Source organism: Silene latifolia, chromosome 2 (assembly GCF_048544455.1).
Source record: "Silene latifolia isolate original U9 population chromosome 2, ASM4854445v1, whole genome shotgun sequence".
NCBI lineage: Eukaryota > Viridiplantae > Streptophyta > Magnoliopsida > Caryophyllales > Caryophyllaceae > Silene > Silene latifolia.
Window position 1 is genome coordinate 6,613,650 of NC_133527.1, and position 19,410 is coordinate 6,633,059.

The 19,410-nt window shown below is 35.0% G+C and overlaps 2 protein-coding genes across 2 annotated transcripts; one reads left to right on the forward strand and one right to left on the reverse strand.

Annotated features, from left to right (window-relative positions):
• Positions 1–233: 233 nt before the first annotated feature.
• Positions 234–9,425, forward strand: LOC141628075 (5-OH-xanthotoxin synthase-like). Its single transcript, XM_074441264.1, has 3 exons — positions 234–863; positions 7,652–7,967; positions 8,562–9,425. Exons 1-3 carry the CDS (start codon positions 292–294, stop codon positions 9,171–9,173), a joined length of 1,500 nt encoding a protein of 499 aa, XP_074297365.1. The 5' UTR covers positions 234–291; the 3' UTR covers positions 9,174–9,425.
• A 7,846-nt stretch (positions 9,426–17,271) lies between these two features.
• Positions 17,272–19,410, reverse strand: LOC141632928 (uncharacterized). Its single transcript, XM_074445428.1, has 3 exons — positions 18,613–19,410; positions 17,743–17,880; positions 17,272–17,660 (listed from the first exon to the last, which is right to left on the reverse strand). The coding sequence occupies exons 1-3, from the start codon at positions 19,252–19,254 to the stop codon at positions 17,481–17,483; spliced, it is 960 nt and encodes a 319-aa protein (XP_074301529.1). The 5' UTR covers positions 19,255–19,410; the 3' UTR covers positions 17,272–17,480.

Genomic DNA, 19,410 nt, shown 5'->3' on the forward strand with positions numbered 1-19,410 from the left:
AAGAGTTAATTTGTGAAGAAATGAGTTGAACTGAACTAAACTGAACTGAGCTGAAGTTAAATCTAAAAGAACAAGATCAGACTTTAACCGCAAAATGGTGCATTTCAATAAAAAAAGCATTTATTTATTACTTAATAATTGAATTGTTCTGTTTTATATAATAAGACCGTTTTATAATGTAATTTGTGAATTTTGTGGCCTATTTATACAATGTTGCACCTAGCTACACGATCGAAATAAAATTCAAGTAACTACTCCTAGTAACTATTAAAACTACAAACATACAAAAACATGTTGATATTGCTCTTTGCAATAGTCTTCCCACCTCTAACTTTTCTTCTACTACTTCATAAGCTTAAGAAACATGAACCACCATTGCGTTCACCTCCTGGCCCTAAGGGACTACCCTTTATTGGAAACTTGCACCAATACGACGTCGCGACTCCCCATGAATACTTTGCCAACTTAGGCAAGGTCTATGGTCCATTGTCGGTCGACACTTGGACAAAAATACCCGTTGTTGTGGTTCAATCAACAGAAATGGCCAAAGAGGTCATGAAAACCCAAGACCTTAACTTTTGTAGTAGGCCTACATTAGTTGGGATGCATAGACTAAGTTACAATGGTTTAGACATAGCTTTTGCTCCATATAGTGATTATTTTAGAGAGGTTAAGAAGATTTCTGTTGTTCATCTCTTGAGCTCTAAGAGAGTTGAGTCTTTTGCTCCGATTCGTCGAGACGAAGTCTCAAGGCTAATCCATAAGGTTTCGTTGCTCTCTTCTACTTCTCAAGTGGTTAACTTGGGTGAATTGTTAATGAGTTATGGGAGTTCTAATATTTCTAGGATTGCTTTTGGAAAGAGGTATGTTTCTTATCACAACATCTTCCTTGCCTTGCCTCATTTATTGCATAATTACCAAATCTTAGGACGGTGGTATTGAGTTTTAGTATCACCTGGATCCTTGGGAACCATCACAAGTACGGCCGGCCGGCGATGACAACCAGGAGGTGCTATTGTAGAGCGAGCATAATCATGTAGATTATTTTAATAATATAATCATATATAGTGCTATTGTACGGGGTGCTATTAGGTAACGCTATCATTTTCAATATTGGAAATTAGTAGGAATCAAGATTTAATAAACAATTCCTTGCACTAAACCTGTCAAAATCTAAATCGACTCGGTTTTCTAAGGCCAAGTTCCAAAATATTGACCGGAAGCCGAAATGAGCCATTGTTTTAGGGCCAAAATCCGACCTGAATCCGAAATGACCTGTTAATTTAGGTCAAAATTCAACCAAGACCCAAAATAACCCGTTAATTTAGGGTCAAAAATCGACCTAAACGAATCTACAGGCGGGTCAAAGATAAGTAAATAATTTTATTAATCAATCAATCAATACATATATATAAAGCAGAAACTTTTCGAACGATATTAGAGAGTCCAACTTTTTTAGAAATCCTAATAAGAGTAGATTTCAAAACATATTTAATAAAATTAATCCTAATAAAAGTAGATTTCTTAATATTTAAAACAAATTTTAATAAAATTATCAAATACTACCTTTGTCCGTGCATTTGTTTACCATTTCCATTTTAGGCTGTTTCATTCATTTCTTTACTTTTCTATATTGGGGGTGATTTTTATAAGTATTTGATCTCCCATATCCACAATGATCCACTTGTCATTTAATAACACTAACCACAATTGGTCTATTACCTTTTCCTTAATAATAATTGTGTCAAAATCAAAGATAAACAAATTGTCGGGACGGAGGGATTAGATAATAGGCACTCATAACAGTTTAAGTTATCGTTTTTATTTTTCCCCCTCTTGTGGTCTCATGTAATTGTAGTTTGCATTCTTGCATCAAATTTCTAGAAGCTGGCGGATAAAAACTGAATTTATTAGATTAAAGGTTTATGTTAAGATGATGCATGTAGTGTAATCTTACATGGTTACATGAACTATAAAAACTACGGTTCCATCAAAATATAATCACTAAATAATCATTAGAGTGTGTCTATAAATCATAAATGCCTCCATAGACATTCAAGCGATCAATACATAAAAAACAATTCATCGATCTATATATGTTACCTATTTTTGTTTCGTTAATTTACTCTCTATAAGAATGTGTAGATCATTTGGTGGTGTATCGAAACCGAGAAGCATTGAAGTAGAAGTTCATTAGTTCATACTAAAGTATATCTCAGATTTCATTAGTTCATACTAAAATTGAAAAGTTAACTAAAACCTAAAAATGTAGCTTTAAAAGTAACTGAAAATTAGGAGCCGAAAAGTCAACTGATTAAATAAAAAATGTTTAACAAATTAACCGAAAGGTAACTGTTTTTTTTTCGGTAATATGACATAAAAGGACATAATAAGTACTCCATAATTAATAGTATTATAAATTGGATTAAAAAAAAAAAACTTATTTCTCACATGCTACTCTTATTTTGGTAAAAAAATTATCTACCAAATACTTATAAAAATTTAAGAATAATGAAAATTTGGTCAAATAGTCTTAACTGTAAATAGTCAGGATTATTTCGGTTAAAAACTGATAGTGCGTGAGACACTAAGAATAGTAACTCTATAATCCGACTATATCTTTGAATATTATGTAACTGATATTGTTAATACCAAATGCTACAACGTTTTCGTTTAATTTTTGTTATGGGAACTGATGATTAATCAATCCTCATCTAAATCCCCTCTAAATTTTGTTTGCCCCCACTTTCAGCATGGTTTGACTTTCGTTAAATTTAATAGTTTTCTACCACCAGACCAAGGTAATGTAAACCAACGTTATCAGTTGGTAACAAATGATTTTAATAATGTCATAAACTACTAACTAATGTTGTCACATGATACTACTAAGTTCCCTATGCATTCTATGTAATAGAATCACATATATTTTTATTGTTGTTTAAAGACTAATAATTCTATTGGATTCCGTTTGGATTTGATTTTGCAGGGGGTTTATAAAGAGCTAATACCCTTAATTATAGATAGTCAAAGTAAAATTATGTTGCAAGAGATCTAGCATTTTATCTGAACACACTAAATATATATAATTATGATGCTAGTTGTTTTGCGTAACATCATTTAGTTTTACGTAGTTATTGTAGGTTAAATTAATTTGCAAGACTCATAAAGGCATGTTTATGTCATTAAGGGTTCATTTTGATGAACTGCATCATGCTTATAGAGAGAGCGTTTTATATTTAACTAGTTTTGTGACCCGTGAAATTCACGGGATCTTTTGTTTTTTACTATGATATTTTTAGTGAATCAAATCATAACATTCTACAATATGATTTCATGTTTTAAGACTTCTATAAAATCAAGACAAATTAGTTTTTTTGTACAATAGTTTTATGTAAAATCAGAAACTAAAGTGTTATATAGTAAATACTTTTATCAAAACCATGTCATTATTTGACGTTCTTTTATGAGGGTTTTAAATGGTAAGTGGTGTTACTCAAATCCTTTTACGTGCTTTGTGATATGTCAAATATGCGCAAATAGAAGCTGATTAAAATCAATTAATAATACAGGTATTCGCATAATCGAAAACTGAAGTAACTCAATGGAAGCCGATTAAAATCAATTCATAATACAGGTATTCGCATAATCACATTACATGAAACCATAATATTATCAAACAAAGATCGCCAAACATGCAACACCCTCACTAATTAGATATTAAAATTTTATCAACAAATCCGAAATTAATATAAAACACACGATTAGAATTGTTGTGACAAAAACTAACATTTCACAGCACCCATAATATTGCAGCTAGTACTATAAAAAATTGCGGAACTAAGAATTTGAAAGGAGCAACTCGTAATAATTGGATCATTAAGTCCCTACACTTCATCCATTAAACAATATTAAGCAAAAATGTGCTTTGACATTTCTCCAAATTTTCCACCTTGGGGATTCAACCGTATACTTCAAAATAGATAAACTAAGCATTCCACTCAATCATGTTTTCTATCAAAAGCCATTTTGAATAGGCATGTGTCTCATGTGTATAATTAAAGAAAATAAAAATTAAATTTAAGGTGTACAAAAGAATAATGTAGATGTAAATAAACTTTTTAGATTTCTCTCATCTTTATAGTTATTAATAATTGATAATTAATTCACCTCACTAATTTAACATCTAACTCCTTTCTTAAATGATAATTTTTGGGCTTTTCACTCCATTATTTATGCTACCTATTATCCATGTCAATAAGATTGAGATCCTCGCAAATTCAATTTCATTCTATGAGTGTTATTTTTCTAAGGAAAAATGATGATTAAAAAACAACACATATCAAAATAAAGCATACATTTGAAAGATTTTGAAATACTAATTTTTTTTATGAACCTAAAAACAATTAGTCATTTACATTCATGTTGTCAATCTTATAGTTAGTTTATAATATAGTATTGAGTCGAATGAATAGAGTATTTGTTTAAGTAATTCTAATATTTCTCTTCTTAGTCTTCTTTCTTCAATAAACCATCCCTACATAAAAAAAAAATTACTTAGTCATTAATTTTTGTTATTAATTTAAGTTTCTCTTAAATAATGGAAGAAAGATGACATTGAGTCTAAAGATGTAAGTATATTTACCTTTGAATATCACAACACCACAAATCTCAATATCCCTAAATAAGAAATAAACAACAAATATGCGAGGTTAAAAATGTGATGTACTTCATAACCAATGGAAAATAAAATAAATAAATGAATTCTTAATTTAAAACCTTAATACATTTACCTTGATGCTGATACAATGATAAAAAAAAAAAAGTTAGTGACATATACAATTCTTTTCGCGATAGCGGTACAAAAATATTTACTTAAATGTTGTCTCACAAATGTTGTCTTCCGTCAAAAACTTATAGTCAATCTTGTAGTTAGTTTATAATATAGTATTGAGTGGAATGAAGGGAGTAGTTGTTTAAGCAATTCTAATATTTTCTTTCTCCATATAGTATTTTTTCTCCAATGAACCATCTATAGGGAAAAAAAAGGACAAAATCCATCGAGTAATTAATAAGAAATAAAATGGTGAAATTTGATTTACGTGATATTAATCTTATCGTTATTAATTTAAGTTTTTATTTAAATAATAATAGAAAAAGGGTATTGAGCCATAAAGATGTAAGTATATTTATTTACCTTCGAATAGCACAATACCACAAATCTTGATAGTTCCTACATAAGAAAGTTTTAAAAAGTGATGAGCAACCAATTGAACTTAAAAACAAATAAATGAATTATTATTTTAAAACCTTAATACATTTACCAAACCGTAATACATTTACCTACCACAAATCTTGATAGTTCCTACATAAGAAAGTTTTAAAACTTGATGAGCATTTCATAACCAATGGAACTTAAAAATAAATTATTAAATTATTAATTTAAAACCTTAATACATTTACCTTACCTTAATACACTTACCTTGATGTTGATATACTGATAAGATTTAAAAAAGACTATTTACATATACAACTACGATTTTATTGGCGATGAGGGCAAAAAAATATTGGCGTGAAATTTGGCTCACAAATGTTGTCTTACATCGAACATTTATATCCAATTGAGGATGCATGTTATGACTTTTGGGTGTCTTTTTATTATTAACATCAAATTTAATATATATAATAATTATGTAGTAAGGTTTTAGGACTTTTGAGCATTCTTTTTCATTATTAGCAAATTTAATATAAACATAAATATGGAGCAAGGAGAAATGAAATGTTAAAGGTTTGCTTTAATTTTTATTTTATTTTTTATTTTTTTGTTGACAAAAGCCACCTTGTTTAATGTTAAATATGTTATTATTTACTCTTAATATCAACAAAATATTTATTTTTTTAATAAACGGAGTAAATTAGAATTATGTGATATTTATTTGTTGCTTAAAATATTCTAACAATAAACGTCGAAATTTAAAATTTAATATGAATTTTGATTTTAATTGTTGTTTAATTTATCTACAAGCTTAAAAGTCCAAAGTATAATATTTGTAATGCTATTTGCATTTAATATTTCTTTCTTTTTTTCTTTTTTACTTTTAAAATTAGAAATAATGATATAAACTTTGGTGTAAATTTTAATTATAAATTATGAAATTTTGATGTAAATTTGAAAGGGATATATAAATTTTGGAAAAAAAATATATTTAAATTAATGTCATATAATAATAAGTTGATGATTTATACCACATTAACTCGCCATGTCATATTAAAATTTGACATGTCATGTGTAGTAAGTGACGTGGCTTTTTCGTAGTGTAAGGTGGCATTTATGACGTGGCATTTTAAGTTCCCCTTTTAATAGTATTATATAGATTAAAAGTTGATTGTGTCTGTAACAATAAAAAAAAATAATTACATACTATAACTATGTCACTTTATGTTATACTACTGAATGACAAAAAATTTATGCTAAAAGCACTAATAATTCATCAGTGGTCAACTGCACCAACCACAAATTTTTTTTCCATCAATGATTCAACATAGTTGGACTTTTTTATCAACTTAAGAATATACTCCCTCTCAATCACTATAATGTTTCTCCTTTCCCGAAACAGATTATTTAAGTAATGTTCCCCTTTCCTTTTTTTTGTAACTTTTAGTCTTATTTAATTCATCTATCTGTCCTATCACCAAATCCCACACAACTCTTTTACTCTTTTACTCTTATCTTATTATTTTATTTAATGTTTTGGTTCCACAATTCTTTATTTAACTTCTAATTATTCATCCCTATCTCCTATCACCAAACCTCACCCAACCCTTTCCTCATTTTTATATAGTTTTCCTAAAGTATTGTGCCCATATGATATGAGAACATTATAGTGAATGAGAAGGAATATTTTACAAATAATCCTAATAGTTGCCCCGTGCAACGCACGAGCTTTCCAACCAGTTATACAATATATTTGAAATTATAATTAAAAACATATTAGTTTTAATACTTTAAACTATATAAGAAACAAAAAAATAAATTTTATTTAAAATTTATAATCTTTAATAATAAAATAATTATTAAAATGACTTAATTTCTATAATTGTTTGGTATAATTAATGTAAGTATGAGTGTGTGTTTGGTGGGGCTAGGCTGTCGATTTGTGGCGCAAGCTCGACACTAAAATGGGGGCAAGCTTGGAATTCTGTCTGGCCCATATAGTGTTTTTTTGAAGTATTTTTTCAATTCTTACCGGATTGGCCCGGAAATCCTGGCACCGCCCGACCAGGTAGAGGATCACTACTTTGGTTGAGGTGTTGAGCTGGTAAACGGGCTAATCGGCTTTGAAAATGTCGGCCCACAAATGGTGGTTGGGCCTAGCTGATTAGTACCATTAAACAACTCTAAATGTTAGCATTGAATATTATTTAAATATTAATACTAAATATTTTTTTTTCTTTTTAAATCGATTTAAAAATTATACTAGGAACTATTTTCCGCCTTGTATTCCAGCCCTAACCCGACCACTGAGGTAGTGACCTTTATGGCCTGGCCCGACGGTCCGACCCAACCTATATTTTGACGAGATCCGGGATTCGACCCGTCCAACACCAATTGACATGTCTACTTGTGTCGTGAATGGTTTTCGATTTTTCATAGGTACGAAGAAGATGAAGGACCAAGGAGCAAATTTCATGGTCTTTTAAATGAAATGCAAGCTCTATTTGTAGGCTTCTTCTATGCAGACTATTTTCCTTATCTGGCCTGGCTTGATAAGCTAACAGGACAATTTTCGAAACTCGAAAAGGTGTTCAAAAACATGGACAAATTTTATGATGAACTCATTAGCGATCACCTTGATCCAAATAGGCCTAAGACTGGGCATGAGGATATCATAGACGTGCTACTCCAACTCAAGAAACAACGTTCATTTGCTTTTGAGCTTACGTTCGATCATATCAAAGCAATCTTAATGGTAATCGACTAATCTCCGTACTAATTAGACGACTCTCTTATATTGTGAGACTGTTTCGAATTTTTTGGTAAATTGGAGTTAATTAACAAATAATTAGGAAATTGAGGTTCCTTTGAAACTATTTTGGTCCAATGGTGTCCACGTCATCACTTCCATTTTTTAGGCAAAGTCGCTAAGTTTCTCAGCGGCTTTGTCTCCTTGTCATTTTTTAGATGACTGATGCTATAAGTTTATGAAAAATAGAGAAATAGGGGGCAGCCGACAGCCACTAACTTTCTTAGCGGCTTCAGTGGTTGTTCATTTCTAGAATAGGTTGTTATAAGTGTTTGAAGGTGACGGTTTTTGAAAAAAAAAAAAAAAAAAAGTGAATAGTGAAGCCGCTAGATTTCTAAGCATCTTTACTATTCACTTTTTTTTTTTAATTAAGCTTTGGAGAAAAAAAAACTGATGACGTGGACACCCTCGTGCAAAATAGTTTCAAACGAACCCCAATTCCGTAATTATTTTGCTAATCAACACCTATTTGCCCGAAAATTTGAGTGTTTCGTATATGATCATGTTTCGGGTTGTCTCTGATCAAATACATCTTTGCAGAACATATTTGTAGCGGGAACAGATACGAGTACAGCCATGGTAGAGTGGGCAATGACGGAGCTAGTAAAGAACCCAGAGTCTCTAAAAAGGGTACAAGAGGAAATCCGAAATGTAGCGCAAAATAAGGGTTGTGTTTGCGACGAAGACCTCCAAAAGCTCGAATACTTCAAGGCGGTTATAAAGGAAACATTCAGGTTACATCCTGCTGCTCCATTGCTAGTCATACGAGAAACAATTCGAAAAGCCACACTAAATGGGTACGACATTAAACCCAAAACATTAGTCCACGTGAATGTATGGGCAATCGGAAGAGATCCCGAGTTATGGGAGGATCCAGAAGAGTTCAAGCCAGAAAGATTTATGGGAAGCTCAGTGGATTTTAGAGGACAAGACTTTGAGCTAGCTTCGTTCGGAGCAGGGCGAAGAATATGCCCTGGTTTGGCTCTTGGTGTTGCTAACTTGGAGCTTGCACTTGCCAATTTGTTGTACTCCTTTAGTTGGGAATTGCCAATTGGTTCAAGGACGGAAGACATTGATACCGAAGTTCTTCCTGGTATTACTATGCACAAGAAAAATCCCCTTTGCCTTGTAGCAAAGAAATTCCCTGCTTAATAACTACTTACCAAGTCGTACGTAGACTGTGATGTTTTGTTTACCTTTGTCTAAAAAAATACTTCGTAACACAATTATCTTTTTTTGATATGGGTCTGTTTACTTTTGAATTTTGATCAAATTATCCAAAAACCTTTCCATTATAAAAAGGTAAAAAAATAATGTAAAGTTTTAAAAATAAAAAAGGTAAATAAATGATCGAGTTTGAAAGAGCACCGTACTCCCTTCTTGTACGTTGTCTTGGAAGCTCGTACCTCTTTGGCTTAAGTGGTTTAGCCTACATAAAGTCACTCAGAGGAAAAATAATGTAATGTTTATAAATAATCAATTAGTTTCTCTTAAGATAAATATATTTGATTTAAGATTAAAGCTGATTAAATAGTATCCCACTTTTATAAATAAGATAAAGATCTTTTTTTTTAAAGACATTATTTAACACACAAGAATTTGTGTAAATATCAATTAATGCATGCAAATTAGATAATGGCTTGATGTCGGAATCAAAGAACATGAATGTCTCATCAATGGTAACAAATGGTCCAAATCTGTACCAGGTACATATCATGTGTGTGCGCTCATTCTATCAGTAGAGAGATTTATGCAGGCCAAACTCAAAAGGGTATACAACCCGTGCGATCGCACATGGGCTCCAACTTTCAAGCCCAATCCTATTGAAAAAATTGCTAGTATATACAATAAATAAGGACTTATATGGATACAATAATTCTGCTTGCTAAAGGTCGTCCACAAATTACTAAATATCGTCGACAATTTTAATGAACTTCCAAAATTGTCCCTCCCTCACACTCCCCCTAATATTTTCCTTTTTATTCAAAAACTTCCTTTCACTTTCGAATTTTTGAAAAAAAATAACCCGACTCAAATAACAACAAAAAAACGTATCGACCGCATCATTTCCGTCACGAATTCAAACATTCAACAAGGTATGTGATTGTTATTAATATTTTTTTTTTAGTATTTTCTTAGTTGTAAATTTGTGACGGAATTAGGATAGATGCCTTTATTGTAGACGGAATTAGGATAGATGCTTTGATTTGAATCGGATTAAGTCGTGTTTTGTACAAAATCATGCGTCAAATTCGAAAAAAAAAAAAAAAAAAAAAAAAAAAAAAAAAAACAGATTTGGGCCTTGGACGAAGAACATTTTCGTCAAGTTCCAGGCCCAGACGAAAATGTTCTTCGTCCATTATGGGTGTTGGACGAAAAACATTTTCGTCTGGACCTGGACGAAAATGTTCTTCGTCCAAGGCCCAAATCTGGTTTTTTTTTTTTTTTTTGTTTTTGAATTTCCCGTTTCCTTTTTTTTTTTTTTTTAAAACTTATTTTTCCGTCTTGTTTTGATATCGTTATAAACTAATAAATTATTAATAATAAACCTCGTCCGTGCCGAACTCGTTGTAAAATTATTTATTTTATTTTTTAAAATTTAAAAAACTTATTTTTTCGTCTTTTTTGTTAGTGTTAAAAACTAATAAATTATTAATAATAATTTTCGTCCGTGGCGAAGTCTTTTTAAATTTATTTTATTTCCGTCTCGTTTTGTTTACGTAAAATATTAATTAATTATTACTAATAAACCCCGTTCGGGGATATTTTGTTTTTTTTAATTTTTTAATTTACTTAAACTTATATTTATAAATTCTTTGTTTTATTAATTTAAATAATCAATGCGTTTTTATTATTTTTTGAATAGATGGCCGGTGGAGGAAATGACTGTCACGTTCGAGCTCGAAAGGGGCTCCAGTTTGAGCCTGAGGTTGGAGATGGCAGTACCGAGTCGTGGACTGCGGAGCAGTTGGAGGAGGTGGTTCGGTCTGGTGATGTGATAGGTGAGGAGGAGGCGGGTGATGAGCGAGTGCGTAGGGTGCCACGTAGACGGAATGAGGAGGGGCGTTTTCAGCGGATGTCGGATGGTAGTTCTAAAAGTGTTGTGGCTCCGAAGAAGAAGTTGGGTAAGGATGTCTCTTGGTTGATTTCCGATCGTGTTCCGGGTGGTCCGATGTTTCCCCACGTGATTCCTAGCTTTGAGGGCCACATTGCCAACACCTTATGGCCGACTCCTAATGAGGCCGGTCGACCAGTTTTGACGGGTTACCACCGGTTTGGTAAGACGAGGTTGTTGAGTTGTTGGCAACTCCCGCCGGCCGTTCAGACTATTTATGACGGTAGTGGTCTTTCTCACCTATTAGATTCCATGGCCGAGCATTTTAACATGCCCCTTATTTCTGCTTTCGTTGAGAGATGGCAACCCGACACCAACAGTTTTCACATGCCTTTTGGGGAGATGTCCATACTCCTTCACGATGTTGCGCAGATCTTAGGTGTTCGGGTTGATGGTAACTGTTGTAAGGTGGAGACTAATGACGGGAAGTTGGCGGATCCCCTTATGTTTGTTTGTGGCTTTTTTTGGGATTTCATCAGATGAGTTGAGGTTGCCGTTAAACCCTAGTAAGAAGGCCCCTATTTACAAGAGTGGGGGTATATTGGTAGATGCAGTTTGTGACATGACGGCAGCTAGTTGTGATGTTGTTTTTGCTCAGGGGTTTTTGGCTGTGGTGTTGGGGTCGACACTTTTTGTCGACAAATCAGGTGATAGGTTACGTCCTCAGTTGTTTCCTTTAGTGTATGATACTGATGCTGTACACCACTATGCTTGGGGAGCCGTTGTACTAGCCTTCATGTACCGACAGTTGGGTGTGGCTTCACGTGCTGGTGTGAAGACTATTGGTGGTTGTTTGACTTTGTTGCAATCGTGGATCTATGAGTATTTTCCTATGTTCAAACCCGGTCCACCTTCGTTAATTGACCCTACTCAGCCTCGGTCGTGTTCTTGGAGATCCGTTGGTCCCTTCGCTCAAAATGCGGAGAAATTGTTGGAATATCGGAGGTTGTTAGATGGGCTTACTTGTGCTTCCATTAAGTGGGATCCGTACGGGCCGCGTCAGGAGGAGTATCATCCTCGTACCCTGTTTGCCGGTTGTGTTCGTTTCATGGACATTGTCGAGCCGTATCAGCCTGATCGGTGTTTACGGCAGTTTGGGTATGTGTAGATAATACCCAATCCCATTATGAGATTGCTAGCGCATCGTCCTGCTTCGGGGATAGGGTACGAGGTTAGGGTCGGGGTGTTCACCGGTCCAAAACCGGACCGGACCGGATGAACCCGCGGACCGGATAACCACATATCCCAAGACCGCGAACCGAACCGGTTAGGAGGGGACCCAGACCGGACCGGACCGGAACCCTTTAGGTCCGGTTTTTTCCGGGTTTGTACCGGACCGGTACTAATTTATAAGACAAATTTAGTTTTATTTTTTAATGTGGACCGGACCGGAGACCGGTCACCATATTTTTTGGGACCCGGAGACCGGACCGGTATGTATCCGGTCTGGACCGGACCGGACCGGCCGGTCCGGGTCGGTTCGGTTTGCCGGTCCGGGCCACTTTTTGTTCACCCCTAGTCGGGGTTGCGGAGACTGATCATCTTTGGTATTGCTGGCAGGATCACGTGGTTCACCTTTCTCGTAGATCGAGACCAGTTAGTTTCCCGGGTGAGACGGCGCCAGATTATGAGGCTTGGTATAATGGGAATTCTCACCCGTTGATCATTGATCCCGGCCACCATGATGCCCCCACTGCACAGGACGATTTTGATGTTTCTGCTGAGATAATAATTTTACTTACAGTTTTTGTAATATTTGTTAACTTTTTTACTGTTCGTCGATAATGTTTATAATGTTTTAGTTATTTTTGTCAATTTGCAGACTGCACGTGCTTTAGTGTTTCAGTTTGCCGAGGCCGGAAGGATTACCGATGACAAGAAACAACTTTCCTTCTTCCGCGAGATGATGAAGAACATCGACCCATTAGTTGAGAGGGCTAGGGAGATTATACGTCATAGAGGACCTCGTCAAACACCCGGTGATCGTGTTTAGCGTAGAGCAGATGGTGTGTACACTGATAGCGAGGAAGAGGATGATAAGTAGCCGGGAGACTAGTTTGTGTTTGTTTTCATTTATGTTGTACGTTTTTGAAGACATTTTTTATGTTGGATGATTATGTTAGTTGACTATTTGAACCTTGTTTATTTCAAAAAACATGACGGTTTTAAATTATGAAATTTCTTAAATTTCTTGAATACATAGCAACTGATGCAAATACTCACTATTTCATGACAATGGCCAACATAATGTAATACACTTGAAATAAAACTTCATCATCTTTGACATTTCCGAAATCTCCTTTTTTATACCTATCACTTGCTCTTTCATGAAATTTCCGCTTGATGCATCATCACTTTCATCTTCACATGCTATCTTCAACTTTTTTGTTATTGTCAAATGATCTTCAGTCAACCACGACACAAAATGATCGCAAGGTACACACTTAAAATACGCTTTTTTCGGATTAGTAACTGACCCGGAAATCTTGATGATAGGGTTTTTGTGACAACGATTGCAAATTTGATTTTTAAAATCAAGGCCTTCAATTGGGTGGTTTCCCCACATTGAGGATGATGTTGACATAAGTAGAGAGTTGAAGAAGAAAATGGAAGAAGATGAAGATGATTGGAAAATAGAAGAAGTTGAAGTTGAGTGCAAAATTACAAGAATATTTAGATGTTTATATAGGGAAAAATAACCGTTACAATTCAAATGTTACCGTTATAATTCAAAATAACCGTTATAATTCAAAATAACCGTTACAATTCAAAAATAGCCGTTATAATTCAAAATAACCGTTATAATTCAAAATAACCGTTATAATTCAAAATAACCGTTACAATTCAAAAATAGCCGTTATAATTCAAAATAACCGTTATAATTCAAAATAACCGTTATAATTCAAAATAACCGTTACAATTCAAATGTTACCGTTATAATTCAAAATAACTCTTATAATTCAAAATAACCGTTATAATTCAAAATAACCGTTACAATTCAAAAAAACCGTTACAATTCAAAAATAGCCGTTACAATTAAAAAATAGTCGTTACAATTAATAGCTTATAAATAGGCCATTCTATGTCAATTTCCATCACAACATCCAATCCTATTCACTCACTACAATACTAAAATGGTTCTCACAAATACTCAAAAAATCAGAGGTTATCAAGTCAGAATCGATCTAATTGTTCAAAATTTACCAATTCTAATTGAGCGTCTTGAATCAGTGATTCCCAGTGACACTGTATGGCACATGCTTGAAGAGCCTCCAATTGGTAGCCTTTGTATAATTTTAGCCGGAAACCCGAATCATGTTCTAACTCCAGCAGTTAGAGATGAGGTTGTTTCGGATGAAGCACTAAATGAGAAGATGTGGGAGTTTCGCAGGTTAAGAAGTGATATCTTTACATATTTAGAGCGCATCCTCACGGTGATCGATTACCCAAGACTATCAGACTTATGTGCCGGTAGAGTGCCCAACCAAGGAATTCTTTATCTCTACATCAATGATTTGTTAACTCAATATATGTTTACCCAAACCTGAAGAAATTGAGATTCAAGATCATGAAGAAGATAAGGAATCGTCATCTTCATCATCGGAAGATAATTAAGTTCGATAGTTATTTAATTATGTTATGTTTTAAGTAATAATCGTTTATGGTATGGGTTTGATGTTTAGGGTTTAGTGTTTGGGTTTAGGGTTTGGGGTTTAGGGTTTGGTGTTTAGGGTTTGGGGTTAAGGGTTTGAGGTATGGTATGTTTTAATTATGTTTTAAGTGGTTTATGTTTTAATTATGTCAAATTGTGTTTTAAAGAATGTTTTAATTAAAATATGTCAAATTGTGTTTTAAGGAATGTTTTAATTAAATTACGTTTTAAGTCATTTAATCGGATGCAGAGGATAATAAACTACAATAATCGGATAAATAAAATATAAGGTACAATATTCGGATATATAAAATAAAAGGTACAATAATCGGACAAATAAAAGCTAAGATCAACTCGCGAAACTGCGCCATAAAGATAGTTGATGTCGATACATGCTGTAACACCCCGCGCTTTCCTCATATTTTAAATAATTTTTTAAGTAATTTTTATTAAATAGTTATGATTTAAAGCTTATTTTTATAAAATATCGCCGTTGTCACATGACGGTAATAATAGTGTAGATTTTAATAATAATATTCTCCGTCTCGAGTTATAGTAGATTTGAGACGAAAATTCTAGTAGGAACCGACTCAATTTCGAGTTATTGGGCTTATTTCGACTCATGGGCCTTTTCCTTCTCTTTTCTCTTCATAAAACCCTCAGAACTCCATCTCCCTCACTCCTAATTTCTGAAATTTCCCAACAAACACACACCATTGTTCAACCATTTCCACTCAACCCTAAAATCACCATATCTCACTCAATTCTTCACCAATCTCGTTCCTTTTTGCGCCATTCTCTTCCTTGTCTCGTTCTCCTTCTTTCTAAGTAAGAAAGTCACCATCTTTCCCCCCTTTTTCGGAATTCTTATCTTACAAGAATATGGACAACCCGGAGGAGGATAGCTACATCATTGACGACTCAATAGAAGATTGAAGTGCAAAAAGGTAACGGTGATGGGTTACTCGACTTTTATGTTAAAATTTGTGTGATTTGTGTAGTATTAGGCTCATATGATTGTTAAATGTGTTTTCTTGCATGATTTGTGGTGAATGGATGTTGATTAGAATACTTGATTGGCATTTCTCACATGTTTAAGGAAAAGCTTCACCCTTTATTGTCTTTGATCCTTATTGGTTGAATTCCTATCTTAATTATGTTGTTTTTCTTCGTTAGAATCATGTTAGGATAGGTAAATAATTGTTGTGGAACGATTTGTGGTTGTTTGCAAATGATTTGAGAGACGATTTTGGCGATTCACGCGTACAGTGGGTCTCAGCCGGTGGCCGGCCGCCGGCCATGGACCGGCTGGGAACCCCTGTAGTTGTTTAATTCTTCAAAAATGTGTCGTGGGTCTTAGCCGGCCGACCGGCCGCCGGCTCTGGACCTGGGAACCCGCGGTAACATTTGGCTTCTTTTTACATTTTTTTCAAAAATGAACCATGGGTCCGAGCCGGTGGATCAGCCACCGGCTCTGGACCGGCTGGGAACCCCCTGATTGTTTTATTGGAAATTAAAGTATACAAGGAGTCCCAGCCGGTGGACCGGCCGCCGGCCCACAACCGGCTGAGACCCCTCTGATTGTTTTTCTTCGCCTATGACTTATATTAACCAATGATTGATGCATGTATCTTTTCCATGATTAATAAGTGATCAATCTAGGACATATTTACGTGATGAACATGCGATTATGGTTACCCTTGTTTGTGACTCAAGTGTGACGATTTACATTGTGTGACGACTTGACATTCCTCATTTACCCTTTCGGACCTTTGGTTACAGATATGTGTGCCGTGTTTCCGGATTGGGTTATCCTTCCGCCTCTTCGGACCTTTGGTTACGGACTGTGTGTCATGTTTCCGATTTGGGGTTACTCGACCTTTGGTTACGGACTATGTGCCATGTATCGAGTCTTGGATGCGGATAGGTCACCGCATGTCGAATCGAGTGACGTCCATCCCGAGAGTTTAGATCCAGATTTAGACTAGGACCGTATTATGATCGTCGTCCTACCAGGAGATTGGAGTCTAGGATAGGTCTTGTGTGAAGTATTTCGGACATGCTTTAAAGGTAGCCTCTGAGCCGTATACTCCGTCGATACTTTGTATTTGTCTTACATTTGAGTCGAGTCGATATGTGACATTTTGACCTAATAATTCCTCTCCCAATTATGCATTTCCATTCCTATTCTCGTATGCCTACTAATCATGATTTTCTCATTACCGTAAGTATTTATTCTTATGCTTGTTGTTTAATTAAATTCCTAATTACTTGTATTTTGACATTTTGTAACTGGGAGAACCCTGAGTTACTCCCCACTGACTGTGGCTTTCATATTTATTATATGAATGACAGGTTGGTGATGAAGCTTAAGTGGGGAAGACCGTGTGAGCTAGCGAGTTCTTACCTTGGACCTTATTTAGTTATCACTTTGATAGACTCACCTACTTTTGAAATTATGTTAATTTGTGGGATATCTTTTCCCCAATAAATAGACTTGTGTTGTAAACTTAAACTTGTTTGAGGAGTAGAAAAGTTAAACCGCAACTTTGAGCCAGTTGCAAGTTTTAAAGATCTGACATTTTGATAAGAAAGAGTTTGTCATCACTGACCTTCTGTTCGGGCGACCCTGAACCACTAGGCTTCTTGTTCGGTGGTGCTTCATTACCATTAGATCGAACATCTTTATGCTCTACAGCAGATGAATAGCCCATATAGTTCCTCTATATTTCCTGAAAGAGCTTGTGTCAGAATGTTTCTGATGATGGGGAATAGAGGAATGCCGTTTAAGTGCAGATAAAACTTCGTCTCCAGTGTTCCGAATGTCTGCACCAAACACTTTAGAATCCCAGTGTTTCAGCCAGAAGAGAACCTGTCAGCAACATTGTAAATGATGTAATTACAATTTATTGGCACAAAGTTCATACATTAGACGACAAAAAAAATGTACTTACCTCACGGTTTGTCTGTTCATCACTGAGAAGCTCCGTAAAGGATCTAGGAGCATATTTGTTCACCCAAAGTTCTTCTGTCACGACCGAAGACCCTTGGGGTGCTAAGATACTCTCCACTTCTGAACTAGCCCGCAAAGCCTTTAAAAGTACCAAAACGCAAATCAATACGATACCATCATAAGAATACAGTGTGCCATGTAGGGAGAAAACATAATATTAACCTTAACAATAGAACAACATGATTTAAACTCGAAATCGAATTTATGATTACATTTGTAATGAAACTAGTCAAACAGCCAAACACAATCAATTACCCCAATACAGAATAGTAAAGATTTAGAGGATGTGAGAATAAGTACATATAAAGATTCATGTAAAGTGTTAAACCTAGTTAATGCTTCTTGAGGTGAACAGACACAAGCAATTTAGAGGGTTATATGATGGACAAGAAGCACTGAAGACAAAATATCCGCCCTACTAACAAGTTGAGAGACATCTGCCACAAAATGAATCATATATACTCTTCCGTCACATAACCTGAAACAAGCTTACCAAGTAGGTGGGACAATAACACAGTCCAACAGTCCATCAAGGAATTAAAGGTCTTTAAAAATCAATGCAAACCCGTTAAAAAAATACAGAGTACTCCATATATACACAGCAGTATTTATCAGACACACATCTAGACCATAAACGACATGTAAATGATGTCGCGAGGAAAGAGATGCTATTCTCTAGTCAAGATAGTTGGTATTACACGCACTCATATCATCCTTCAAAATACACAAACAATTGCAACAAGCGATCAACAAATAAAATGCCTAGGACTATAAAACGCGATAAGACTAGCCTTCCGTCCAACAATTCAACCAATATCATCAAAAAGCTAATAAAAAAAAGCGCAAATATACCACTAGTGTGAGCTGAACTCTTGAATATGTTTACACTCTTATCAACATCCTGCACAATTTCCTTCTCAAGCTTAGCATAAACTCTCTCACCACCAGACGGTGCAGTAATCGACATCGACTCCCCTTCAACTTCCCACTCGAACCGCGAAAAATACTTTACGTAATCCTCAACTACATCAACACGATCCTCAACTTGCACAAAATCGTCTAAATTACCTCCAACATTTTGCTCAGTTCTAACCCTAGATATCCTATCAGTTTGCGCAAACTCATCGAAATCACTTCTTCCCACATCTAACCTATCAATTTGCTCAGTCCTAACCCTAGCTGATTTATCACTGTTCTCAAGGTCGATTTCAATGGCGTCCGCCATGGTAGATCTAGGACGCTTCTTACTGCTACTGTTATTAGTAGTATCTTCTTCGGGAGGCGGTGAATTGATCGGCGAATGGTGGAGATCGCCATTGTTGGTTGCTTCGAGTTCAGGTTGAAGTTCGATTGTGTGATTATAGTAATCTTCGTCTTCGAGATATTGATCATCGAGATTGGAGTTCGCTTCTAGCCATTGAAGCTCGTCGAGGTCTGGAAACTCCATTTCCATGGCGGCAATTTTGGGGATTTAGGGTTTTGAGTTAATTTGGGGGAGTTTTTACTAGTGGGGATAAAGAGAGGGGATTTTTGGCGGGAAACTTCAATATTCGACCCGGAAATTCTATGGGTCGTGTTATCGCATCTAATCCGGAATTGCTATCACGCT

Bases quoted from the DNA above. Each gene is read 5' to 3' on its own strand.
- LOC141632928 (XM_074445428.1), bottom strand. From the start codon at position 19,254: ATGGAAATGGAGTTTCCAGACCTCGACGAGCTTCAATGGCTAGAAGCG. The intron at 17,881-18,612 runs GTTGAATTGTTG...GTACTTTTAAAG, and splicing joins TTAGCTTTTTGATGATATTG to GCTTTGCGGGCTAGTTCAGA. The intron at 17,661-17,742 runs GTAAGTACATTT...TGTTGCTGACAG, and splicing joins ATGAACAGACAAACCGTGAG to GTTCTCTTCTGGCTGAAACA.
- LOC141628075 (XM_074441264.1), top strand. From the start codon at position 292: ATGTTGATATTGCTCTTTGCAATAGTCTTCCCACCTCTAACTTTTCTT. The intron at 864-7,651 runs GTATGTTTCTTA...GATTTTTCATAG, and splicing joins AGGATTGCTTTTGGAAAGAG to GTACGAAGAAGATGAAGGAC. The intron at 7,968-8,561 runs GTAATCGACTAA...ACATCTTTGCAG, and splicing joins ATATCAAAGCAATCTTAATG to AACATATTTGTAGCGGGAAC.